The sequence below is a fragment of the Chiloscyllium plagiosum genome, unplaced genomic scaffold, assembly GCF_037043375.1.
Source record: "Chiloscyllium plagiosum isolate Xiang-an unplaced genomic scaffold, Cpla_swu_hap1 HiC_scaffold_35, whole genome shotgun sequence".
NCBI classification, from domain to species: domain Eukaryota; kingdom Metazoa; phylum Chordata; class Chondrichthyes; order Orectolobiformes; family Hemiscylliidae; genus Chiloscyllium; species Chiloscyllium plagiosum.
In genome coordinates this window covers 51,154,416-51,181,956 of record NW_028270173.1, presented here as the reverse complement: position 1 = coordinate 51,181,956, position 27,541 = coordinate 51,154,416, and the positions used below count along the sequence as shown (strand labels likewise).

Here is a 27,541-nt window from a genome sequence, read left to right as displayed (position 1 = left end):
TCATGCCCGAAACGTCGATTCTCCTGCTCCTTGGATGCTGCCTGACCTGCTGCGCTTTTCCAGCAACACATTTTCAGCTCTGATTTACAGCATGTACAGTTCTGTCGGTGTACACTGTGTACATCCTGCTTGGTTTGGGGAAGGCTTCCTGGGGAGTTGCATGGTCATAACCCCCTCCCAGTTCACACTGAACTGAAGCTCAAACACTGCTGATTCCAACATCCACAATCTGCAGAGTGAATGAATTAACCCTTTCCTGTGAAATCATTAATAAATTCAGACAAATCAATGATCAACAATAATTTATTGATTGGCAACTGCAATGATCAGTCTCTGCAGTTAATTGTTGATGATAAATAATGACAGATGCTTGCTGCCATAAATACATGATTGTGAACAAATAAAATCAAAGAGTTTACGTAAAAGTTCACATTTGATCACGCTGTTTACGTAAAGTGCAAAATAGATCAGTTCAGCATAAAATAGATGAGAATAAAAATGGAAGAGTAGAAGTTAAATAGTGAGAGAGATATCAATATAACAATAAGACAGTTACAAAATTCAGAGAGACTTTAACATAAAAGTTAAAATTTCATTGCATAAAGTGCAGAAATGATTCACGTCCGACAATACAAAAACTCGCTCAGAGGGAGTTCAGGACATTGCTACATTTCAGGTCAATCACTGACCCACTGAAGACAGTGAGGATGAGAAAGTGTGAGGGAGGAACCATCCATGAAGATCCCTCTGACGGTGACACTGCTCACATTTCTGAGACGGGATGGAAACACGACTTGAGAAGGTCTCACTTGCAGAATCAGGATCCAAACGTGCGGATCTGGAATCCACTGCTCAATCTGTGGAAACACATTTTCAGGAAAAGTCAATCTCAATCCTGAATCAACTGGGTGTGAGCAATGAGCTGTAATTCTGTGTGTCTGCTGTGATATGGAAGGATGGACGGTGATGTCCATGTTCACACTGGAACAGGAGGATCCCATTATTCCTAAATGAAGCTCCAGTAATGACCTTTAGTGGAGCTCAGGAAACCCACAAGGTCAGAAATGGACAGACACAAGGCAATCTCTTCAGGATGGGGAGGGGAGTGAAATTAGTCTGACAGGGTTTAACAGTGTCTGGGAGGGTGGGACAGGGTCAGGAGGGGAGGGGAATTAGTCTGACAGGGTTTAACAGTGTCTGGGAGGGTGGGACAGGGTCAGGAGGGGAGGGGAATTAGTCTGACAGGGTTTAACAGTGTCTGGGAGGGTGAGTCAGGAGGGGAGTGACATTGGACTGGCAGGTTGTAACGGTATCTGGGAGAGTGAGACAGGGCCAGGAGAGGGTTGAAATTAGTCTGACAAGGTTTTAAAGGTCAGTGAGACAGGGTCAGGATGGGAGTGAAATGAGTCTGACAGGGTTTAACAGTGACTGGGAGGGTAGGACAGGGTCAGAATGGGAGTGAAATGAGTCTGACAGGGTTTAACAGTGTCTGGGAGGGTAGGACAGGGTCAGGATGGGAGTGAAATGAGTCTGACAGGGTTTAACAGTGTCTGGGAGGGTAGGACAGGGTCAGGATGGGAGTGAAATGAGTCTGACAGGGTTTAACAGTGTCTGGGAGGGTGGGACAGGGTCAGGAGGGGAGTAAAATGAGTCTGACAGGGTTTAACAGTGACTGGGAGGGTAGGACAGGGTCAGGATGGGAGTGAAATGAGTCTGACAGGGTTTAACAGTGTCTGGGAGGGTAGGACAGGGTCAGGATGGGAGTGAAATGAGTCTGACAGGGTTTAACAGTGACTGGGAGGGTGGGACATGGTCAGGATGGGAGTGAAATGTGTCTGATAGGGTTTAACAGTGACTGGGAGGGTAGGACAGGGTCAGGATGGGAGTGAAATGTGTCTGACAGGGTTTAACAGTGACTGGGAGGGTGGGACAGGGTCAGGAGGGGAGTGAAGAATTTCCAAATAAGTCTACCGACAGAAATTGACATATCATTGACGAAATTATGAAGAAGCTGGAATAGATACATCCAAAGCTGAGAAAATAAAAAAGAATGTTTGAAATGGAATGAAATATAAAGTTACACACTCAGAAATATTCTCTTTCACTCATTGGACCCAGGATTCAATCACCCTCAGCACTGACTAACCACATTCACACAGCACAGTGCAGAAGGAATTAAGGGTGAAGGAGTGGAGGGAGAGGGAGTAGGGAATGAGAAAATAGGGGGTGAGGATTGGAAGGAGAGGTTGTGGGGGTATGGAGTTGGGGAAGAGAGGGATGAGAGGGTCATGAAGGATAAGAGAGTCATGAAGAACTGTCCCATCCAGGAGAATGTAACACTACACCTTCCAATCTCTCTCCCATCATTCCCAACACTCTGTCCCCTTAGTCACTTACTGGGAGCTGTTGTGTAGGTCCCACTCAGTGAACCTGCAGAAACAAAATAAATGTCCATTAGGATGGGGAATAATCCATTCTCAGAGAATGAGAACACGACAAGTGTGAGGGAATGGAGATTGTGTCAGAAATCCTCATTCCCACACTCCCGTCCATCCTTACACCTTATGGAGATTCTGGAGATCTCTCCCATCCCATTGACATTCAGTCAGTGAGGATGTAAGTGTGTGTGAAGTGTCTGGTCGGGTCCAATCACACAAAGGACGATCAAACAGGGAACAAGATGTGTTTATACGTGTGTATCTGTGTGTTGGGGGTTTATTCAGTTCCATTCCCCACAGTGCCCCGTACTCCCAGTACTGGAGACTCCCCCACACTCACCCAGTCCCCTCAGTTCCACATTCCTCTCTCTCTGAATCTTACCTCTCCAGGGCCTTTTCCAGATGATTATTCCAAATATTGTAGCCATTGCAGCGATTAATCCAATCAAAAGTAGAAGATGGGAACGTACCACACTGTTTTCTGGGATTTCTGAAACACATTGGAATAATATCAGGATTATCTCTGTTCCTGGATCCATCCTTGGTCTGTGTTGGTTGGGGACAGTTTAGTTTAACCCACCCATTGGGAATTGATGGACTTGGTTCAATAAATTTTGCACTCCAGATCTCATTGATGGGATCGATGTCACAACTACACAGAGGATGGTATCCTTCACCAAGTCACCTTTTATTTGTATATGAACAGTCCTTGACTTTAGGATTGACTCTTTCAGAGTCAGGTAGCAGAGTGTCATCATCTCTGACACTTCCCTTTTTATTTGTCAGCCAGGGCTCCTTGATTGGGGCTGGATCAATCAGGGAACTCATATTCTCTGAGGTCCTGCTGGCTAGCCATGTTACATCACAACTTCCCTCCCCCTCTGAGTCCGAGAACATAGGCCAGCCATTTTCCTTGGAGAGCATCCTGGGGCGTTTTAACACTGGGACAGCTTCTTCCGTGTTTAGCAGATAATAACGCCAGCATCGAATGCATAGGAGCTCGCCTCTTGTGCCAGGTGTGCCTCGGCAGGATTTTATTTTCTTCTTCCAGGCATTGAGGCATTGAGTTGGCTCCTTCCGTCATGTCCATCTCAGATTCTAAACTCTCAACAATGCTTGACAGAGATAGGGAACCCATGGGTTCTGGCAGCCTTTCTGACTGCTCAAAGGGGCAGTGTACGTTTTGCTCCTGCATTGTTTCCAAATTTACAATTTTCAAATGGACCTTGCGCTGGTTCAGGACCATCGCACCTGCCTGACCTTTCCACATCACTGGTCCTGATCTCACATGGAGCATGCCTCTTTCCCATATAGGGCCATTTCCATCATTCTTACACCAAAAGTCCTCCCCTTACTGTGATGATACTGCGACTTTGAGAGGTTATTTTGTCCTGTTTCTTTTTAAAGAGAGGTTGTAAGGCAGAGGTGTCGAGTTGTCTGGTTGGAAAGCCAGTGAAGTGACTGGCTTATGAGGCCTTGGGTTTTTTAAAGCAGGAACAATAGAAGCAGCCTAGATGGGTGTGGCCAGCTCTCGGACCTAGATTTCTAGTTTGTAGTTTGTAGTTTTTTAGCTTTGTGATTCAGCATCAGTTACTGTTGGAGTCTCAACAGGCTTGGAATGACAGTAAATGTCCCCTTGCTGCTCCTCTCTCTGAGCTTTCTCTTGAAGCTTTTCCTTCTGGCTTGCTGCAGTTACCTGTGAGACAAATCTATTTTCTGAACTTTGCCAAGGGGTGTGTTTATGGGATGTTACTACATTGAATCATTAATTAGTAATCGGTACTGTGTCTATTGATTTGTTAATTTTTCTGAGATTTGTGGTATTCTAAATTCCACTTTCTTTAGTTATATTTTAGCTCTAGTGATCGATAAAGTGTGTTTTGCCTAAAGCTGTGTCGTGTGACCAATCGAATTGCATCTGGAACACAGCACTTTACATTTGCCTTTAAAATAAGATAAAGTTAGGCTCCAGGCTGCCTTCTTAAAATATATTGCAGGAGTCTGGTCTGATCCTTAATTCCCTGCATCAAACAGTTTCTCTTGTTTGATGGAGACTTGTGTCCAGCATTGGTGTTCCTGAGGCCATTACACCCGACTCCCACAGGTCTGGGAAGATCAGATTCAACCTGGTGGAGAGTCTTCTACCCATTAGCAACTCTGCTGGTCCCAACTCTGCTGTTGCATGTGGGGTGATCCCATAATCAAATAAGAACCATGATACCTTGGTAACTATCAAGAGGGTAGTCTGTTTTTCAAGCCAGCCTTTAAAGTTTTTCTGCCAGGCCATTCAATGTTGGGTGGTATGAAGCTGTCCTTACCTGAAGAATCTCATCCCATTTTAAAAACATGACAAAATTTCTGGTTTGTAAATTGTGGTCTGTTACTTGTGCTACCTGGGAGGCTTTATCGTGCTACTGCAGAGGCTTTAAACTAGTAAGGGGATGGCTCAAATCAAAGTAACAGTGAGTAAAGAGAAAGGGCTGAGGCTGGTACAGCAGGTAAGGGGAACAGCTCAAATAGTCAAAACAGGCAAGAGCTTGGCAGTGACCCAGGTCAGAATGATAAACTGCATTTACTTCAATGTAAGGGGTCTGTCAGGTAAGGCAGATGAACTTAGGGCATGGTTGGGAACATGGGACTAGGGTATCACCGCTATTACAGAGACATAGCTCAGAGATGGACTGGACTGGTATCTCAATGTTCCAAGGTATAGATGCTGCAGGAAGGATAGAAAGGGGGGGGAGGGCAAGAGAGGAGGACAAGATTTTGGTTCAGGATAACATTACAGCTGTACTTAGGGAGGCATATATTGGGAGATTGACCAGTGAAGTTATATGGGTGGAACTGAGAAATAAGGAGGAGATGATCACCTGGTTGAGATTGAATTATAGCCCCCAGTAGGCAGCAGGAAATTGAAAACCAAATGTGTAAGGAGATCTCATATCTGTAAGAATATTCGGATGGTAACAGTAGACTTTAATTTCCAAACATAGACTAGGGCTGTCATTGTGTTAAAGGCTTGGATTGGAAGGAAGTTGTTAAGTATGTCCAAGAAAACATTCTTCTTCAATATGCGGATGTACCAACTGGAGAAGGAGTAATACTTGAACTTCTGTTGGGAAAAATTGTAGGGCAAGTGAATGAGGTGTCCGGGGGAGCATTGTGGTGCAAGTGATCATAATTCTATTAGTTTTAAAGTAGTGATGGAAAAGGATAGAACTGATCAAAAAGTTAAAGTTCTAAATTGGAGTAAGACTAATTTGGACAGTATCAGACAGGAACTTGCAAAAGGTGATTGGAGGGAGGCTATTTGCAGGTAAAGGGATGAATGGGAAGTGGGAGGCCTTTAAAGATAATGAGGTGCCCTAAAGATAATGAGGGTCCAGAGACAGTATGTTCCTGTTAGTGTGAAGTCTTACAAAGTCAAAAGCCTGTCTGTTCACTTTAAAATAGAAAGTGTTTTCTGAAGTTTGAAGTAAACGTCAAGTGCAGGCTCAGCTGCCTGAATGGAAAGACTGGGAGACGAGCTGTTCCAAAATAGATACATGCAGCAACTGGCTGTTAAATAGTTACCTGCAGCTCCCCTTGCACCCAGCCCCTGACCTGAAGAAGGGTTACACCTGAAAGGTTGGTTTCTCCACCTCCTGATGCTGCCTGGCCTGCTGTGTTCTTCCAGCCTCCTGCCTGTCTACCCTGAGGTTTGCTTGCTGTTTTGACAACAACTCGAATTTAACTGATCAGTTTAAATTGTGCCGAGGATACTAAAAACCCAATTGAGTTTGAGTTTATTGTTTTGACACCTGGAAACCAATCAAATTATAAGAATTTAGTGTGTCATGGAAGCTATAAAACATGGGAGTTTTGAAAATTTATCAGAAAGCAACTGCCATCAATCCGCGGAGCAACTGCCCATCTGACATCCTGCACTCAAAGAAATTAGAAACAGTGTCTATCAAAGGTACCTTTGCATGTGAAACATCCTCGCAGTAACAAAGAAAGAAGACAACCCCAGGGAGATCAGCAGAGGGAAGACTGAAGACACCGAAGAAGATAGAGAGTAAGTGGTCTTGAGATTAAGTTAATGTAATGTTTAATAAGTGTGTTATTGGAATAGCTTTTTTTTGTAGAGTTGGGGTCAGATCGGAAGAAATTAAGAGAAGCAGGGAGGGGGGTTTGGATATGTGAATTTTTTTTGGTTTAATGTTCACTATTAGAGTTAGGAAAATAAATTGTTATTCTTTTTACGTAACAGAGGGGTTTGACCACGGCATAATAATAGAAGGACAAGGCTGGTAGATGTAGGGAATGCTGGAAGACTTGAGAAATTGAGGTTCTGGTCAAGAAAAAGAAAGAGGCATAGACAGGTATAGACAGCAGGGTCGAAGAGTGTGGCACTGAAAAAGTACAGTCAGCCAGGCAGCATCTGAGGTGCAGGAGAATCAACGTTTCGAGCGTAAGCTCTTCATCAGGAATGAGGCTTGTGGCCCAAGATAAATGGGAGGGGAGATTGGGTGAGGGGGAGGAAGCTGGGAATGCAATAGGTAGATGAAGGTGGGGGCAAAGATGATAGAGGAGGGTGGAGTGGATAGGTGGGAAGGAAGATGGACAGATAGGACAGTTCAAGAGGGCGGTGCTGAGTTGGAAGGTTGCTTCTGGGATTAAGGTGTGGGGAGGGAAAATGAGGAAACTGGTGAAATCCACAAAGATCCTCTGTGGTTGAAGATGAGGCGTTCTTCCTCCAGGCATCGGGTGGTTAGGGTTTTGTGGTGGAGGAGGCCCAGAGACTTGCATGACCTTGGTAGAGTGAGAGAGGGAGTATTTGCTAATGGTAGGCAGTTCAATGCATCCACATTCGCTACTCAGCCTCCCAGGTGGTGTTCTGGCTTGCGATTGGCCCAAAATTACAGGGTGGCTCTGCCTTGTCCTCTTTAAGCACACCAAGTAGTCCATGATTATCACAAATTTTAATTCATAAAGGTATTGGTGGAATGTCCTGACTCCAAATATGACCATCAATCCTTCCTTCTGTATCTGGGTGTATTTACGTGCTGCTTTGGCCAAAGTCCTGGATGTATATGCTCTTGGATGTTCCTCTCCACTGAGTCACCATGAGCTAATACAACTCCAATGCTGTGCGGGAAGACATCACATGTCAATACTAGATCTTTCTTGGGATCATACAGTGCCAAGCCTTCGAGAATGACAGTTGTATTGTTCCTTCATTGAAAGCTCGGTCTTATGTTTGCAACCATTTCCCAGGCTGATCCTTTCTGTCACGAGTTGATGTTACGTTGCCAGGACGGAGGCCAGGTTATGTACAAACTTTCCAAAATAATTTACCAGCCCAAGCTATGACGTAAGTTCCTGGACAGACGTAGGAACCAGAGCACCTTTGATCTCCCTCACTTTATCTTCCAACAGGTGTAACCCAGAGTTTTCGAATCTGTATCCCAGTAGATCATTTGGGATACACATTTTTCCCTTCTTAGGCAAATGCCTGCCTTGGAAAACCACCTTCGGACTATATCCAGTTCTCTGACTGCTCCTTATTAGTTTTCCCTGTTATTGGCTAATTTACCATCTAAGTAAATGGCGACCTGGGGTAGACCATGCAAGATGTTCTCTATTGTCCACTGAAAGATCAAACAGGCTGACAATACCTCAAATGGCAGTCTTGTATCTTGGTACAATCCCTGATGGATATTAATTGGAGCATATGTCTGGGAACCTGGTCTAATCACAATTGCAAGAAAGCGTGGCTCATGTCCAGCTTTGTGAAGGAGAACTCCCATCCTGCACCAACGTTGTGCACAAATCCTGAGGGGCTGGTTATCTATTCTGCTGTCAAAAGCAGTTTACACTTTGTTTAAAATCCCCACCAAGGCAAACCGACCCACTGGGCTTCAGAACCATTCCAATCACTGCTGCCTATTCCACAAACTGGACTGGTTTGATAATTCCTTCACTTTCCAGCCTTTTAATTTCTGCCTTGACTTTTGCCTGTAAGGCCAATGGCACTGGGCAGGCCTTACAGCATCATGGGATTGATTCCTGGTCAACATGCCAGGTGGCCTGGCTCCTCTGATAACCCCTAGATCTTCCTGGATGACCTACAGGTAATTAAATTGAATTTCACCCAAGCAGCCATTTTCTAATTGAAACATATTGAGCCATTCAGGGTGAATCTCTCACAACTGATTTCTCCCCATTAAGCTTGGATTTGAAGCTTTTAGCACAATCACTGGTCACTGAACCAGCTGCCTTCCGTGAAAGAGCGGAACTGAAGTTGTACCCCTATTCTCTGAAGCTTCCTCAGTTTAGGTTCTCAGTCTGGCCAAGATCTTGTGCAAAGTTAAGGGTTGGAATTCAGAGTGAATCTTGTTAAAGATTGGTTCTGTGATCACTGATCCAGCTGCACTCAGATCGCCCTCCATCAGAACAGAATGACCAGTTAACCAGACATTTAAATTGGTTGGTTCTGATTTTGATGTTAAGAAGCAATTTAACTGTTCCAAACCAGATATGGACGGATTTTTCAGGTTACTCTCCAGGATACTGGCCTATAAGTTATCTCACTCACTTTAAGCCCAGTCGGGCTCTTTTGCTGTCTCAATTCCATGTACCAACAGAAACCACAATGACTTGATGGCCAGGATCTTGAAGAAAATTCTAACCATTTGCCGGGGCTTGGTTTGGGGTTTTGCTGTGAGCCAACCTCAAGTCCCTCTGATTGATATGTCTTGAGTGAGGCTATACAATTGCCTGCACTTCGGCGGTGTTCCCCAAGTTAAGTTGGATTGTCGAGGGATCCACTTCCATTGGAATGCCCTGCAACTCATGAGCTCCACTTGCTGCATTTTCCAAAGATAAAGCCTGCTTGAAGTCCTGTTGGGACTCAGCCAGTAGGTGTTTTTGCATAATTACATAATTAATTGCAACATAGTGACATCATTAATAACATCATAGTTACATCAGTAATTCCACATATAATTCTCTATGCATCTCATTAAAGGTTCAGCCAAATTCATGTGCTTCTGTCAGTCTTCTTAACCAAGTCAGGAATCCCAATGTGGATTCCCCTGGTTCTTGAATTGCCAAATAAAAACAATTGTGTCCCAGAATTAGAGGAAACTTTTGCTCATAATAATCCTGAATTATCTCCATTAATTCTTGAAAGGTTTTAGTATCTCGTGCCTCAGGAAAAGCTAGGATCCTAATAACAGAATAAGCTGCAGCTCCACAGGCTGTCAGGAGAATTACTTGTTGCTTTTCGTCTGCCATAATGTCGTTTGCCCAGACAATGTGCCGCATTATTTTCACAAACTGGGCCCAGTCCTTGATCGCAGGATTGACGAGTCAAGTTTCCCAAACAAATGCTTCCCTGACTGAAAGGTGCCTGTTGTGAGCAAGTTTCTTCACGATCATGCTTTACCCCCATTGCCCCTGAAATAACCCTACAGAAGCTAGCATTCACTCACCAAGCCACTCATTATTTACACATGACCCGTCCTTGACGTTAGTAGTACCTCATTCAGATTCAGCTGCCAGACCCTCAATACCTTTGACACTCACCCTTTTTTTAATGTCAGTCATGACTCCCTGATTGGATCAGGTTAACGGCCCAATCAGAGGCCTCCTATTGACACGGTGCAGCTGGCTGACCTTGGTACAATCACGACAGGAATAATCTGGTGCTGGAACCTGGGACAAGGGAGAACCACCTTCAAATTAGACTGAAACCATTTAGGAGGGAAATCAAGAAGCACTACCTCAGAAATTCACTAATGGAAATCTGGAGTTTTCGAACCAAAATGCTGTGAGCACTGAGGATCAATTGAATATTTCCAACCTGAGGTCAGGAGGGTTTTGTTGGGGAAGTGCAGCAAAAGACATGGAGCAGGAATGGGTAAAGGGAATGAGGGACAGATCAGAGATATCTCAATGAGTGGTGGAAAAGACAGGATGCACGCACATACAGACACACAGACACACACACACAGACACACACACACAGACACACCAGTCCCTTACCCCACTGATAGAGCTGGGCCTCTGTCAGGCTGCTGTGGTCAATGTGACAGGAGTATTGATCCTCATCCCCAGCATTGATCTCAATCTCTTTCTGGATCTGATGGGTCCCATTGTGGTTTGGTCGTATCCCCGAGGATTGGGTCTCAGACATGACCTCTCCATTCCTTAGCCAGGTCACCTCGATGTCTACAGGATCAAACCCAGTGACCAGGCAGGAGAGAGTGAGCGGCTTGTCCTGACCATTGGGCTCCCTCCTGGAGATGAACACTTCAGGCTGAACTGTGATGGGAAAGGGTAAAAACACAAACAATAGACAGACACTGAATGGAATGGGAGAGCGGTTTCATAGATCAGTGAGGTTAGATCAGAAAATGGAACAGAACTGAAATATATACCTTTCCTTGTGAAATATTCCTTTCCAGCTTCCAAATATCTCTTTAAATGTTCAACATCTTCTTCTTCCAGGTGTCTTTTCCAGTAGTTGTTCCAGGAATCATCAGAATTCCATTTCTCTTTAGTCATCACTGCAATGGGATTGGATGCAATCCATCTCATTCTGTCTGGATCTAAACTGATAAAGTCCTTTCCATCAAATCCAAATCTCATCGATGTCTTAATGCTGCCGTCATCACTGATCTCAACAGTAGCTATTCGTTGAAAAATGTGAAATCCTGTCGGTGATCAGTCATAGATAATTAATAATTAATAACCAGAGGAACAATCTCATTTAAGGGGAATGGGGATCCTATATTAGGGCCAAGGGGAGGGGGTTACACATGGGGCTAATCCCCAAGGCCTGTGCTGTCAGAAGGTTCCAGAGTCAGGCAACGCTGCCCCTTTCTCCAACTGCTGTCTCACACACCAACCTGGTGCAAATAAACAATTTGCTGTCTGATCCAGGTCAGAATTCCAGCGCTCACATTCCCACTGTCCTGGAACGACAGCCCCGTTCCATGTGGTCATTTATTTTGATCACAGGCTGCATTCTGGGGGATGTAGTCCATGTCTGTCCATGACCACTCTGTCAGCCTCCCACAGGCTCTGGCCCACGATCGGATTCTGTGTGTTATGTACAAGGACCCTCTCCCTACGTGGGGCTGTGCAATCTCTTCCCCTGAGCCTGGCTGAATGGAGATGAGGATCAATCTCTTTAAGTTACTCACTACCTGTGTCCACTGCTTTCTGTCATTTTAACAGATGATTTGGATGTGCAGATAGGAGGAATGGTTAATAATGGTTCGTTTGCAGATGACACCAAAACAGGAAATGTAGTGGGCAGTGAGGAAGGTTATATCAGAGTATGATGGGATCTTGATCAGATGGGCTGAGGAGTGGCAGATTGAGATTAATTTCGATAAAAGTGAGGTGTTGCATTTTGGGTAAATCATAGCAGCATTTACACAGTTAATGGTAGGGTGCTGGGGAGTGTTGCCAAACAAACAGACCTTGGGGTGTAGAGTCATAGTTCCTGAAGGTGGAGTTACAGACTGACAGGATAGTGAAGAAGGTGTTTGGTCTCCTTGCCTTTATGGGTCAGTGGATTGGGTACAGGAGTTGGGATATCATGTTGCAGCTGTCCATTGATTCAGCCACTTTTCAAGAGCTATGCTAAATTTTGGACTTCCTGTGATAGGAAAGAGTTCAGAAGAGGTTTACAAAGTTTGGAGTAGAGTGAGAAATTGAATAGGCTGGGGCTATTTTCCCTTAAGTGTTGGAGGCTTAGGGTCATCTTTAGAAGTTTATAAAATCATGAGGGGCATGGATAAGGTGAATAGCCAAGTTCTTTTTCCCAGGGTAGGTGAATCCGAAACTAAAGAGCATAGGTTTAAGGGGAGAGGGAAAAGATGTAAAAGGGACATAAGTGGTGACTTTTTCATGCAGAGGGTGGTGTAATTTTGGAATGAGATGTCAGGGGGAGTGATAGAGGCTGGTACAATATCAACATTTAATCGACATCGAGATGGGTTTATGCAAAAAAAGCGTTTAGAAGGATATGGGCTAAAAGCTGGCAAATAGGACTTAGATCAGTTTAGGATTTCTGGTCTGCGTGAACGAGTTGGACTAAAGGGTCTGGTTCTGAGCTGTACAACTCTATGTATCGACCTTCTGTACAATTTCCTCTAATTATTACAGTGTTTTTAGTTTTGTTCTCGTTGTTTAATCCATTCCTCACAAATTAAACAGAATGAGTTGGCCTCTTTTGAGGCAGTTTCCCAGAATTCCCTGTTCCAAGTCCCAGCTGCCCCAAAGGGGTCACAATATATCTGCACCACGTGATTCAAAAATATCTCCAGATCATGAATGGATCATGACAGTCAAATGTTTTTTTTAATGTCTCTCCGGTCGTCAATTCATTCATTATCTGACTGTTTGCTGATTGGCTAAGAACTAAACATGATTAATGTTAATGATCCTTCCATCAATTTCTTCATTTTGTTATATATTTCTTCATTCCTAGCAATTCATTTTTTTTCTGTTTTCATGACAACAAGTAATATATTCCAGTGCTACACTTGATATGCTGCTTTCAAACACATTCCCAGTTAATTCTAGTAACATGGAGTTCAGAGGGAGAGTGGGCAAGTCAGCCCTTTGAGTCCACTCCACCATTTAACATGATCATTGCTGATCTTATCCTGGTCTCACTTGCTGTACAAAGATCTGGGCAACAGGGGAAAAAATACACCCAATGCCACCCTCACCCTGATGGCCACCTTTGCGTGTGGCTGCATCAAGCTGTGTGTGGATCCCCGGTACGCAAACACCAAGTGTCACCACATACTGAAGTTCTACCTGTCCCCGGTGTTGCGAAGGATGGGCCTGGCCTCGCTGCCGCGGAACGCTCCGAGTAGTTGGACCGTTCCGTATCACCTGTCCTTCGTGGAGAAATTTATCAAGAAAAACACCTTTGACCACAAGTCCATCAGGAAGTGGTCAGCACGTAGTGTCCTTGAGACCCTTCAGGAAAAGGAGAGGGCGGATCCTATCGAGCGGTTCCCTGAGCAGACTGTCAAAGCCATTTGGCAGAATGCCTCATCGCCAGAACTTTCCAACAAACACCAAGACATGGCTTGGCTGGTGGTGAGAAGGGCTCTGCCTGTGAGATCCTTTATGCACGCCCGGACTCTCAGCCGCACCGCACGCTGACCTCGAAGCGGCTGCGGGGGGGACGAGACTGTCACACACCTCCTTCTGGAATGTTCCTACGCAGAAGAAGTCTGGAGAGGAATGCAGTGGTGTTTGTCGAGGTTCGTCCCGAGCAGCGCCTTGACGCGGGACTCCATGCTCTACGGCCTGTTCCCCGGGACGCACACCGAGACGAACATCAACTGTGCCTGGAGGATCATCAACTCGGTGAAGGGCGCTCTCTGGGTGGTCCGAAACCTGTTGATCTTCCAGCTGAAGGAGTTGACCCCGACTGAGTGTTGCAGACTGGCACATTCCAAGGTCCAGGACTACGTGTTGAGGGACGCGCTGAAGCTTGGGGCAGCTGCCTCCAAGGCGTGGTGGGGAAAGACCACCGTGTAACATCTGCCTGCCTAAAGAAGAACAGGGGGCCCGCGCAGTCATTTGGGCTCTGCTAATGCCTCAGCTAAAAATGTAATCATACAGACCAGTAAATAGGAATGATTACTCTGTTTCGGTATGCAAACAAATGGAATGTTTACATTTGTGGCATGTCCAGTTGTACAGATCATCAAAGTATTTTATGAATAAAATATATTTTTGAAATAAAAAAAGGTCTCACCTCCACCTTCCTGCCTGCTCCCATCCCCCTTTATCCTGCTTTCCATCAGAAACGTAGCCATTTCTGTCCTGAATTTGTTGATTGGTTCTGCCCCGCTCTGGGTCAGTGAGTTCCACAGATTCACAACCCCCTGAAAGAGGTAGGTAATTCTCATCTCAGTTTTGAACCGACCTCCTCTCTCTATATCTATGACCTCTTGTTCGAGACTGTCCCACAAGGGGAACGTCTGCTAGACATCGACCTTATCAATCCCCTTGAGCATTTTATATTCCTCCCTCTTCATTCCTCTGATCTCCAGTGAGTCCAGGCCCAAGCTATACAATTGCTTCTCGTACAATAACCCTTTCATCCCTGGAACAGCCTGGTGAACCTCGTCTGAACTGCCTGCAATGTCACCACATCCTCCCTGAGGTAAGGAGATCACAACTGGACATCATTCTCCAGATGTGGTCTCACCAATGCCTTATATAAGTGTAACAACACCTCTTTGCAAAAAAATGCCAGTATTCCATTTGCCTTTCTTATGAGGTGCTGCACCTGTATATCCACTTTCTGAAATTCATGCCCAAAAACACCCAGATCCTGCTGCACTGACACACTGTGAATCTACTTCCCAGTGAAATAATAATTTGCCTACTTACTTTCTGGCCAATATGGACAAACCACACTTATCCACATTCACCTCCACCTGTCACAGTCGCAGGAAAATCAACGTTTTGGGCAAAAGCCCTTCATCAGGAATGCCAAAGTGTCGATTCTCCTGCTCCTCGGATGCTACCTGACCTGCTGTGCTTTTCCAGCACCACACTCTCGACTCTAATCTCCAGCATCTGCAGTCCTTACTTTCGCCTGGTCCACCTATCAGAGTCTGGCCCATTCTCCTCACTAATATCCATCTGGAAACTTATTATCTCCTTATCATAGCCTGGTATCCCACTAATATTAGTATCATCCACAAGTTTAACTACGATACACTCTGTCCCTGCTTGCAGATCATTTATACAGATTGTAATTAATTGAAGTCTGAGAACTGAACCATGCAGCACGAGATTAGTTACAGTTCACCACCCAGAGAAGGATCCATTTTTCCTGATCCTCTGTTTTCTGTCAGTTCGCCAATCCTTTATCCAAACCAATACTCTACCTTTAACCCCTGAGGATCTGACCATCAGGATCAGTCTTTTATGTGGCATCTTGTCAAATGCCTTCTGGAAGTCTAGATATACCACATCCACTGGACACTTGTGAATTAAGCTTCATTTATCTAAATGTTCAGTTATCTCCTTCCTTCTGATTGGCTTCAGCAGGTTCCCCATGACAAAGGTCAAATTTACTGGTCTACAGTTTCCCACTTTATGCCTATCTCCTATTTGAATAAGAGTATCACATTAGCATTTTTTCCAATTCACTGGTACCTTTCCAGAATCCAGGGAATTTTGGAATATCTCAACTAATGCATCCGCTATCTCTGTTGACAAATCCTTTTATACCTCTGGGTGCAGGCCATCAGGTCCCGGGGAATTATCTGCCTTTCATCCCATCAGTTTATGTAATACCTTCTCCCCAGTTACAGCAATTGCACCAAGTTCCTTGGGTAGTAACTGCAGTTTTTGGGAAGACAGTGCTACCTTACACTGTGAAAACAGAGACATTTCTGCTATCCCGGAATACCCCATTATTACCTCACCGTTTCTGTCCTGTAAAGGACCAACATTTACTTTCACTATTCTCTTCCTTTTCAGAAAGTTTATAAAGGCTTTTGGTATCAGCGCTGACGTTGTGCAAGTTTCATACTCAGAATTATTTTGTTCTTTTGACCTGACTGGATCCACACAGTATGACACACACACACTCACTCACTCTCTTTCTTGTTCCCCACCTCATCCCGTGGAATAACCTGTGGACACACTGGACCCGGAGAGGAGGGAAACCCAGGCTGGAAGGAAATTCCCTTTCAGCCCCTCATTTCTATGAATTCCATCAAGACCAGCTCATCGTCTGCACCACCAGAGGAGAATGGAAGCTCAGTGGGAGTTCAACCCAACTCCCAAAGCCAGTCCAAACCCATCCCTTTCACGATGACCCAGACTGTGACCTCCTCTGTCTCTTTCTCGCTCTGCTTCTTAAAAACAAAAAACAGATTTTCCTAATTAGCTTTCCACTTTGCAATTTATGTTTTGTTATTTTTGTGACATGTTGTTTAAAAAGTTACTAGTTTATTGCTTTGACAGTTTGGATTGCTGAGCAAGTTGCTCGTGTTTTCTTTGTACATCAATGTGGTGTGAAATTAATATTTAATGTTGTGCCAAGTGTGATCTCAAGCAGCTGCCTCTGGGTTTCTTAGTGTGGGAAGGAGAGCTCACAAGGAGGGGTTTGGGAAGGATTGATGGCAAAAAATGCTATTTTGTTCCAGTAGAAATGAGACTTGTTCACAATCCACAGCATGTCTGGCAGTGTCAGTTCAGACAGAAACAATGGCCAGTGACCCTGCTTCAGAATGTGCAGATCTTGAACCTGAAGCATTGACTCTCTTTGCTGTAGTTGTGGTATGTTCCCTGAGCTGGGAAGTTGATGTGCAGACATTTTGTCCCCTGTCTAGGTGACATCTTCAGTGTTTCGGAGCCTCCTGTGAAGTGCTGCAGTACTGTGTCCTCTGGAATTTATTTGGTTCCATTCCTGCTGCTTCAGGTTGTTCGTTGTAGGTCTAGGTCACTGTGCTTGGTGATCGAGTTTGTGGATGAGTGCCATGACATAGAAATTCTCTGGTTGTCCTCTGTTTGGTTTTAGACTCTGATCGTTGTGTTGACTCAGTTGAATTTGTGGTCTTTGTCGTTGCTGTGTGTGGCTATCAGGGACAGCTGGTCATGGGGTTGAGTGATTAGTTGTTGTTCATGGATGTGGATTGCTAGTTGTCTGCCTGTTTGTCCTATATAGTGTTTCATACAGTCTTCGTATGGAATCCTGTAAATTGCGTAAGTCTAGCACATGATGGGCGTGGGGTCTTTTGTCCTGGTGAGTGATGTCCGAGCGTGCCTGTCAGTTTATGGACAGTCATGGATCCCAGTGGGTGGAGAAATCTGGCTGTCAGTCTGAGACGTTTTTATATAAGGGTAGAACGGTTTGTGTGTTGGGTTGTGGCATGTCTTGGTTGTATTGTTAGCCTGTTAGGCATCTGCAGATGAAGTTGCGAGACTATCCCTTCTTGGTGAAGACTCTGTAGAGGTGTTCTTCTTCTTCCTTTCGTAGGCCGGGAGAGCTGCAGTGTGTTGTAGCCCTTTTGAACAGGGTCCTCATGCAACTTCTCTTGTGTGTGTTTGGGTGGTTGCTGTTGTAGTTCAGGACGTGGTCCATGTGTGTGGCCTTTCTGGACACTGTTGTGGTACATTCACCACTCTGTGTTCTTTCTACCGTCACATCCAGGAATGGGAGTTGGCTGTTGGTTTCTTCCCCTCTCGTAAATCTGATCCCTATGACCAGAGTCAATAATATAGTATGTGTTCTCTATATCTGTTCTCTTAATAACTACAAAAATGTCATCCATGTATCTGATTCAGAGTTTGGGTTGGATTTATGGGAGGGCTGTTTGTTCCAGTTTCTGCATCATTGCTTGTGCTCTGAGCCTGGAGATGGGTGAGCCTATAGGTGTCCCATTGATCTGTTCATGTATTTGGTTGTTGAATGGGAAGTGTGTCCTCAAGCACAGGTCTAGTAGTGTGACTCTGCAGTCCTTGTTGGGAGGTTCCCTGTCGTGTCGCCTGTTCTGTTTGTCCTGGAGGTTGGCTATTGTCTCTCTGGCGAGAGTTTTGTCAATTGAAGTGAACAGTGTTGTTCCATCGAATGAGACCGTTGCTTCATCCTTATCTCTGTTTACATTCTTGATGTTGTCTAGGAATCCCTGTGATGATTGTATGGAGTGTTTGGATCCACTGAGAAGATGGTTCAGTTTTTGTTGGAGTTCTTTTGCGACACACAGAAAGAGAACGGCACTCCAAAACCAAATGACTAACCAACAGCAGAGAAGACAACATGACAGTTATCTGGGTGAGATTCCATACGAAGACTGCATGAAACACTATATAGGACAAACAGGCAGACAACTAGCAATCTGTATCCATGAACACCAACTAACCACTCAACACCACGACCAGCTGTCCCTGGTAGGGATGACAAAGACCACCAATTCAACTTGTTGACACAACTAAGATGTTAAATGGTTAATTTGTTCTCCTCACATGTCAGAAATTAAATGCTAAACGACTCTGGGAGGTTGTTGGGAGTGTTGTTTTTCTGTCTTGCAGGCAAGGTGTGACAATCTCATCAGACTCTACAAATACTAAACTATTGCAGATGGCAGTAGAAAAATAAGGAATAATCTAATCACACATTAGATTATTTCTCAAAACAATCACTTTAAATGTTTTTGGTGGCATATACAATGCCTGTTCCTGGGCATGTGACTATGGCAGAGTGACAGGGGGTTGTGTCTCACAAGCATGACTGACTGTGTATAAAGAGAGGACTGTTCCCTTATTCAGTGACCCTCACTTGACATGCTCTGCAAGCATCGTGAACAGTGTTAAGTGATTCTCCAAAAAGCTTGTACTTGCTTAAATAAGTTTTGGCTGTTCACAGAAGTTGCCGTATTGCAGTTGTATCAAGCATGTAAGAATCTCAAGAAGGGAAACTCGCACAACGATCGTAGGACAAACTAAACAGAGGACAGCCAGAGAATTTCTAGAAGCTTGGCACTCATCCACGGACTCGATTAAGAAACGCAGTGACCTAGACCCAATATACCGGCCACTCCAATGAACAACCGGAACCAGAAATCGGAAGCAGCAGGAATGGAACCAAATACATTCCAGAGGACACAGTACAGCAGCATTTCACAGGAGGCTCCGAAACACTGAAGATGTCACCTAGACAGGGGACAAAACATCTGCGCATCAACTTCCCAGCTTGGTGAACATACCCATAACCACGGCAACCGGCACCCGAGCTACAAATCTTTACACAACCCTTGATCGACTCTCTTTCTCTCTTGATGGATGCTGCCTGGCCAGCTTTGAATTTCCAGCATTTTCTGTTTAAACTTCAGATTTCCAGCATCTGCGATCCTTTCCTACCCTGTGATATGCTGCAGTGACATTTCTACTTTCGGGGTGCCTGTAAGATGTTACTGCATAGGGCCAGGTTTGAAGAAACAGAGATACTCACATAACAGGAAGAACCACGTTGTGTGTCATTGTCTGGTGTCAGGGCTCCCATGACTGAGCGGCACAAAATGGCTGATGGCTGCCCATGGTTAATTTATTTTTTAATTTCAAAAATCTATTTTATTCAAAGAAATCTTTGGGACATGTACAGGTGATGATGCTATTCAGACACATACAGTCTTTACATTCAGAGAACAGATTTGAGTCATTGATATTTGATGAGGAGTTGGAGGGGGTGCATACTCTAAGCTTAAACTGTATAAGTTCAGACATTCTGAAGCTTTTTGTGTGCCTTTTAGCAATGCTGTAACTGAAGCTGTCGATCACATTAAAGGTTACCTGAATCTGCTTCGTGATTCAGACTCTCACAGATAAAGTCTAACATCTGAGAAAGCAATGGTTGGAAGGTGGGTCACACTGAAAGCTGAGATTTCAATGGGCTTTGCAAACAGAGGAATGGAGTATAAAATCTAAGATGCTTTATTAAACCTATGTAAAACATTTTGACCACACTGTTTCCCTATTTTCCCTCAAAAGATATGAAGAGGTGGGGTGAATGCTGGTGGTGCACTAGGAGTGGAAAAGGCTCACAGAAAGAGGGGAGGCCTATCATGTCTCTCCCAGTCCTGGGGCCAAATTGTCAGTGTTGGGGAATGAATGAAGTTTTATGATGAAAGGGAACAACCAACAGGGAAATTCAATCAGTCACATCTTACCAGATGTCTGGTTTGTCCTCTTCATTATTGCACTCATTGTTTCCCTTGCCATGTCTGCATGTCTGTTCACTATCTCTGTGACATAATCCCAGAAATTCACATTGAAGAATTCTGCCATGAACTGCTGCCTGGGGATGTTCCGATTGGTTTTACTGTCATGAGAAGCTTTTATAACTCCATTGACTGTTGCAGTGCTTGTAACCTCAGGAAAGTCATTAATTCCAGAAACAATTGTATACATTCCACTGTATACATTAGTCTCTGTAAAACAAACAATGAAAGCAGGAAGTTACTCAACACCAACATAAACATCATATTAATGTATCTGGGCCACAAAACCAGAATCACCTCACAGACATCAGGGACATCACAATGTGAGAGAGTGTCCTCAAAATCACTTTCCACATGTTATATCTGTAAAGGTCAGGCTGAAAACAATTGCACACACTTCCAGGTGGTCAAAGTGAGGCCTATCCACACAGTGACAATCTCCAATAACCCACCAAATTATAACACTGTCAGAATCCTGTCTGTTATAATCAACAGAATCAGATTCAACTAGGTCAGAATTAGCTGCTGCAGCCTCTTAGAACAGGGAGTAAACACAGAATCAGGGTCACTCAGATACTCGATGGAGTCAGTGTGGACACAGGGAGAGGCTGGGACACAATCCAGTGATTGGATATTAAACAGAAAATCACTAACCTGGAACAGGAATCTGGCATAAATGGAAGAAAAATATTGAAGGGACTCTCCTGCCCATGGTCCATCTGGAGTGAGGAATTCAGGATAATCCGAGGGCAGGATATCCATAACCAGGAAAGATATGGGGTGAGCGAATCCGATTGAAATGAACAGAAACAGGAATATTTTGGGAGGATGAAGTGTGAGACTGTGGGGGACAGTTACTGTGTGAACAGTCTCTCTGTCAAACAGGGGGGTGGACAATCCAGAGCAGGATCCCCACTGTCCTTCACTGAGCTTTTTAATCAGCCCTTTATACACGGCCAGTAGGATGTTGGTGTCTGAGATAACCCGGCCTATTCAACCATGAGGGCATCACAGCTGAGCCTGGGCTGGGTTAAACATGGAGTATCCTTCTCCTCCCCGCAGGGTTTACAAGACTTTAGACCAGGAATGATGAAGCTGTTTGGCTTCTCCCAAACGATGTGAAAATTAAAATTGTCCATTGGAACCATTTCCCATTTGCTCGGAGCTTCTCTGATCTCGGGGTTTCTACATCCTGCTGTCAGGAGACCTGGACACAAATCCCATCAGAGTCTTCCAGACTGTGCTGCCTTCAATGTGTAAAAGATCAGGCTGGCTGTATAACAGGCGGCTGGTCAAACATCCCCCATTTCAAACTCTCCCCAAGAGATTCACATTCACCCCAGACACAGAGAGAGAGAGAGAGAGAGAATGGAAAGCTGAATTCTGTACTTACCGGGAGAGACCTGGGAAAAACACAGGGAGATGGAGAGAACGATCAGCAACATTGTGGGAATCCACTCTCCCTAATCCCATCAGGGATTGGGAATAAAACATTCAGGGTGAGGGAACGGGATCAACTGCTGTTAGAGTCTATAAGAACAAACCACCTTCTCCCCGCCACTCCATGTCAATGCTGAGCTGCAGATCATTTCCTGAACTTCAAGCTGCAGAAGCAGAGAGTCAATGATTGGTCCCAGTCTCAGTAAAATACCCAATAAAGAGATGAACAGATTCCTGTCACCAGTTCCCAGGATGGTCACACTCAGACAGGTTGAGTTACCCTCAGGGAAACAGCTCAGGCATCACCAGGCAGGCGTGTGCTCCCTCCCAGGTGGGGAACACTTCAGCGGGCAGGGACATTCAGCTTCAGATCTTCCGGTGACCATCCTCCAATGCAGACTTCAGGACAGGCAATAACACAAAGTGGCCGAGAAGAGGCTGATAGTGAAGTTACGGAACCGGGATAAGGGAAGGGAGATAGACAGATACACATAGAGTGTTCAGTGTGCACCCATACACAGCTCACTCAGGACTGTAGAAAGATGTACACACACGGGTAATAGGTACAATGTCAGATACATGGAGAAGTTGGACTGCAGGGTCTGTTTCTGTGCTGTACATCTCTATGACTCTATGCCCGAGGGACTATCCCGATGTACCGTCACCTCCCCCAGTTGGAAGGACTGAGCCATATGTTTACTGTGAGAGGGGGATCCCAGGGTCCTAGCGCTGTCCTGATGCTCCTGAGCTGGTGGGGGAGGCCTCTTCTCAGCCCCAGCCTTACTGGCTCAGAGCCTGAACCTCAGCCTGGCTGTGCTGGAGCTTCCCCGTCACTGGGACCGGGTCATCACTTAGCACTTGTTCCATTTTTCTGCTTCTGCAGCTTCACATCAAACAATGGATCAAATTTCTCAACAAATAGGGTGTAGTCTCCAAAGATTGTTGTGTTACTGGTTTTTCCAGTTTATAAACAGAAGCTGTTTCCCCTCAGTGTTTAATTCCCAGTCCCTGATTGGAATAGGGACAGTGTATTCCCAGAATGTTGCTGATCCTTTCCTTTCCCTCCCTGTGTTTTTCCTGAGTCTCTCCCGATGAGTACAGAATTCAGCTTTCCATTCTGTCTCTGTGAACTGGGAGATTAAAGGCCATTCATGAATCATAGAATCCCTACAGCTAATCCACCCAACACACACATCCCTGCACATGTTAGCCAAAAAATAAACCCTGGACACTGGGCAATTGAGCATGACCAATCCACCCAGGGTGCACCTGTTCAACTGTGGCAGGAAACTGGAGCACCCGGAGGAACCCCATGCAGACTCAGAGAAACTCCACACAGACTGTCGCCCAAGGCTGGAATCAAACTCAGGTCCCTGGTGCTGTGAGGCAGAAGTGTTAACCACTGAGCCATGGTGCCACTCTGGGTCATGGGTCACAGGTCAGTATCAGTCACTGCTAACCCTCGGCTGGCTGGGAATCCCATGGACCCTGGTATTCTTCCTGGTACTGAGTCTAATTCAGGACACAGTCACAGGGGAGACACTCAGACCCTGGGGGAGGGGTGTGGGGAAGGGGGGAGTGCAGAGAGAGAAACACCCAGGCTCACCCCCAGGCTCAAGGTTCTGGGTCATGTGGCAAAGAGAATTGGGCTATTCTACCAGGAAAGGAAGCACCTGATGGGATTTATAAAACATTAAACAGTCTGGAAACGAGAAATCTGAGATTTGTTTTAAACTAAACCGAGAGATTCAGAACAGGAGGACACAGTTACAGTGAGAGAGATTCTTCACCCAGTCAGTGATCAATGAGCTAAACCTGACAGAGAGTTTAATGTGAGGGAACATGGAGTGGATTAATTACAGAGAGTCAGGTTGGCCTGTGGGCTATTGTGAAAAGGATTTATTTCAGAATTGATTGAAACTTTTAATTACAGTGAAACCGGTTGGTACAGGTACAGAGAACCCGGGGGGGAGGGTCGGGTCGGGGGGGGGGTGGATTGATGGTGAGAGTCAGGTACAGAGAACCCGGGGGGGGGGGGGGAGGGGAATTGATGATGAGAATCAGGTCCAGAGATCCCAGTGTGAGGGTTGGGGGGGGGGTGTTGATGGTGAGGGTCAGGTACAGAGAACCCAGTGTGGGGGGGCGGGAGGGGGGATTGATGGTGAGAGTCAGGTACAGAGAACCCAGTGTGGGGGGGCGGGAGGGGGGATTGATGGTGAGAGTCAGGTACAGAGAACACAGTGTGGTGGGGAGGGGAGGGGGGGATGGATGATGAGAGTCAGGTACAGAGTACCCAGTGGGGGGGAGGGGTGGGAGGGGGCTTGATGGTGAGGGTCAGGTACAGAGAACCCAGTGTGGGGGGGGGGGGGGGGGGGATTGATGGTGAGGGTCAGGTACAGAGAACCCAGTGTGGGGGAGGGGAGGGTGGTTACAGCCCGTTCACTGCACTCTGCTCCTACCAATAACCATCTTGTGAGAACATATTTCCCCATTAAACCTCATGGCACACCCCCAAGCCCCTCCCCTCCTGTGGGATGTGAACAGGTCGAGCAGATGAAGACTGTGTGTCCATGAGGTACTGTGGGTCATCAACACCAGCAGAACTGCCATCCAATACAAACTGTAACCTCATGGCTCACCCCAACCCCCAGTCTCTCATTACCACCAAGCCAGGGGGACCAACCCCGGTTCAATGAGGAATGTGGGAGGGATCACAGGAGCAGGACCAAGCAGAGATGAAAAGTGATGTATTTTTTATTCACTGGAGAGACGTGGGAATCACTGGCTGCTGGAATTTATTTCCCGTCCCTAACGGTCCTTGAGAAGGTGGGGATGAGGTACCTTCCTGAACAGCAGCAGCTCATGTGGTGGTGGGAGGGAATTCCAGGATTTTGACCCAGTGACAGTGAAGAAAGTGCAATATATTTCCAAGTCAGGATGATGAGTGGCTTGGAGGGGAACTTGTAAGTGATGGTGTTGGTCAGTGAAGTGACAGATCGGGACTGATTGTGCAGTAAACAGCAGAGGGAGCAGAGTCAGAACTTAGTGTTTCCACAACCGATAGATAAGATCGAAGCTCTGCTGTCCTGTCACATCCAGGTGTGAAAATTGAACAACTCCCTGGAGGAGAAAGAGGCTTCTCATTCTGGAATGATACTTTGGTCACGGGATTCCTCCTCCAGAGACAATAACCATGTATCACACCTCCCCCAGTTTTTGTATTGATTCTGTTTGTGTGAGATGTGGGGGTCTCTGACTGGCCAGCATTTATTACCCATCCCTAGTTGCCCTTGAGAAGGTGGTGGTGATCTGCCTTCTTGAACTGCTGCAGTCTACCTCCTGTGGGTTGAGCCACAATGCCATTAGGGAAGGAAATCCAGGATTTTGACCAGCAACAGTGAAGGAATGGTGACATATTTCCGAGTCAGGATGGTGAGTGGCTTGGAGGGGAACATGAAGGTGGTGGTGTTCCCATTTATCTGCTGACCTTGACCTTCCAGATGGAGGTGGTTGTGGGTTTGGAAGGCACTGTTTAAGGATCTTTGATGAATTTCTGTAGATAGCAAACACTGCTGTAACTGAGTGTCAGTGGTGGAGGGACTGGATGTTGGTGGATACAGTGCCAATCAGTTGGGTTGCTAGGTCCTGGATGGTATCAAGCTTCTTCAGTGGTGAGATGGCTGTACTCATCCAGGCAAGCAGGGAGTATTCCATCACACTCCTGACCTGTGTCTTGTAGTTGGTGGACAGGCTTTGGGAAATAAGGAGACGAGTTACTTGCTGCAGTATCTCTAGCCTCTGACCTGCTCTTGTAGACACTGCATTTATGTGGTGAGACCAGTTGAGTTTCTGATCAATGATAACTCGCAGGCTGTTGACAGTGGGGGGATTCAGTGATGGTAACACCATTGAATGCCAAGGGGTGGTGGTGAGATTGTCTATTGTTGGTGATGGTTATAACTTGGCATTTGTGTGGCGCAAATGTTACTTGCCTCTTGTCAGCCCAAGCCTGGATATTGTCCAGATCTTGTTGCATTTGAACATGGACTGCTTCAGTGTCTGAGGAGTTGCAAATAGTGCTGAACATTGTGCAATCACTGGGAAACATCCCCATTTCTGACCTTATGATGGAGGGAAGGTCATTGATAAAGCAGCTGAAGACGGTTGGGCCTAGGACACCACGCTGAGGGACTCCTGCAGAGCTTTCCTGGAGCTGAGATGACTGACCTCCAACAACCAAGACCACCTTCCTATGTGTCAGGTATGACTCTATCCACTGGAGATTTTCCCCCAATACCCATTGATTCCAGTTCTGCTCGAGTTCCATGATGCCGCACTCGGTCGAATGCAGCCTTGATGTTAGGGGCTGTCACTCCCACCTCCCCTCTGGAATTCAGCTCTTTTGTCCATGTTCGAACCAAGGCTGTATTGAGGTCAGGAGCTGAGTGACCCTGGCAGAGCCCAAACTGGGCGTCACTGAGCAGGTTATTGCTGAGCAGGTCCTGCTTGATAGCACTGTTAATGACACCTTCCATCACTTTACTGATGATCGAGAGGAGACTGATGGGGCAGATTGGGTTTGTCCTGCTTTTTGTGTCTAAGATATACCTGGGCAATTTTCTACATTGTTGGGTAGATGCCAGTGTTGTAACTGGACTGGAACAGTTTGGATAGGGGAGTGGCAAGTTCTCGAGCACAAGCCTTCAGTACTATTGCCTGAATGTTGTCAGGGCCTGAAGCCTTTGCAGTACCCAGTGTCTTCAACTGTTTCTTGATATCACATGGAGTGAATTGAATTGGCTGAAGACTGGTATCTGTAATGTTGGGGACCACTGGAGGAGGCTGAGATGACACTTCTGACTGAAGATTGCTGTGAAACCTTCAGGCCTATCTTTCACACTGATGTAATGGGCTGTTTCATCAGTGAGAGTGGGAATATTTGTGGAGCCTCCAGTGAGTTGGCTGGATGTGGCAGGACTGCAGAGCTGAGATCGGATCTGTTGGTTGTGGGATCGCTTAGCTCTGTCTATCACTTGTTGCTTATGTTATGTGACATGCAAGTCGTCCTGTTTGGTGGCTTCACCAGGTTGGTACCTCATCTTCAGGTATGTCTGGTGGTGCTCCTGGCATGCCCTCCAGCACTCCCCATTGAACCAGGGTTGATCCCCTCGCTTGGTGTTAATGGTTCAGTGGGGGTTATGCCAGGCCATGAGGTTACAGATTGTGCTGGAGTATGGTTCTGCTGCTGTTGGTGGCCCACAGTGCCTCATGGATACCCAGGCTTGAGCTGCTAGATCTGATCCAAGTCTGTTCCATTTAACACAGTGATAGTGCCACACAATACAATGGAGGTTATTCCCAATGTGACAGTGGGACTTTGCCTCCACAAGGACAGTGCGATGGTCACTCTCACTGAGACTGTCATGGACATTTGTACCTGCAGCTGCCAGATTGGAAAGATGGAATCAAGTATGTTTTTCCCTCTTGTTGGTTCCCTCACCACCTGCTGCAGACCCAGTCTAGCAGCTATGTCCTTTAGTACAAGTCTGATGTTGGTCATCAAACCCACCACACACACTCACATCCTCAGGGAATATCGATGGAATGGAAGTGATGTCCAGAATCTCCATCAGGTTCTGACACAATCTCCATTCCCTCACACTTGTGTGTTCCCACTCTCTGGGAATGGACTTTCCCTGATTGTGTTGACGGGTATGGAGTTATCATCTGGGAATTGGATTTTACAATAGAGGCAGATGGATATGGTCTTAACTCCCCCAGTTCACATTGAATTGAAGCTCAGCATCTGCTGGTTCCAAGAGCCACAAGCTGCTGCTGTGTAAATGAATAGAATCGTTCTTGTGAAATATTAATAAAAACATCAAAATTAATAAGTCAATA

General features: G+C 45.7%; 1 protein-coding gene across 6 annotated transcripts; it reads right to left on the bottom strand.

Moving 5' to 3' along the window:
• Nucleotides 1–293: 293 nt before the first annotated feature.
• On the bottom strand, nucleotides 294–22,227 carry LOC148140851 (class I histocompatibility antigen, F10 alpha chain-like). 6 transcript variants are annotated; one of them, XM_087979636.1, is made up of 7 exons: nucleotides 21,594–22,227; nucleotides 20,150–20,410; nucleotides 10,865–11,140; nucleotides 10,470–10,748; nucleotides 2,821–2,928; nucleotides 2,398–2,430; nucleotides 294–857 (listed from the first exon to the last, which is right to left on the bottom strand). In XM_087979636.1, the coding sequence occupies exons 1-7, from the start codon at nucleotides 21,643–21,645 to the stop codon at nucleotides 853–855; spliced, it is 1,014 nt and encodes a 337-aa protein (XP_087835762.1). In that variant the 5' UTR covers nucleotides 21,646–22,227; the 3' UTR covers nucleotides 294–852. The 6 variants fall into 6 exon arrangements, 5 of the variants coding, with proteins under 5 accessions (XP_087835762.1, XP_087835763.1, XP_087835764.1 ...); XM_087979637.1 differs by having other exon boundaries at nucleotides 10,865–11,116; XM_087979638.1 differs by lacking the exon at nucleotides 2,398–2,430.
• Between the last annotated feature and the right edge of the window lie 5,314 nt (nucleotides 22,228–27,541).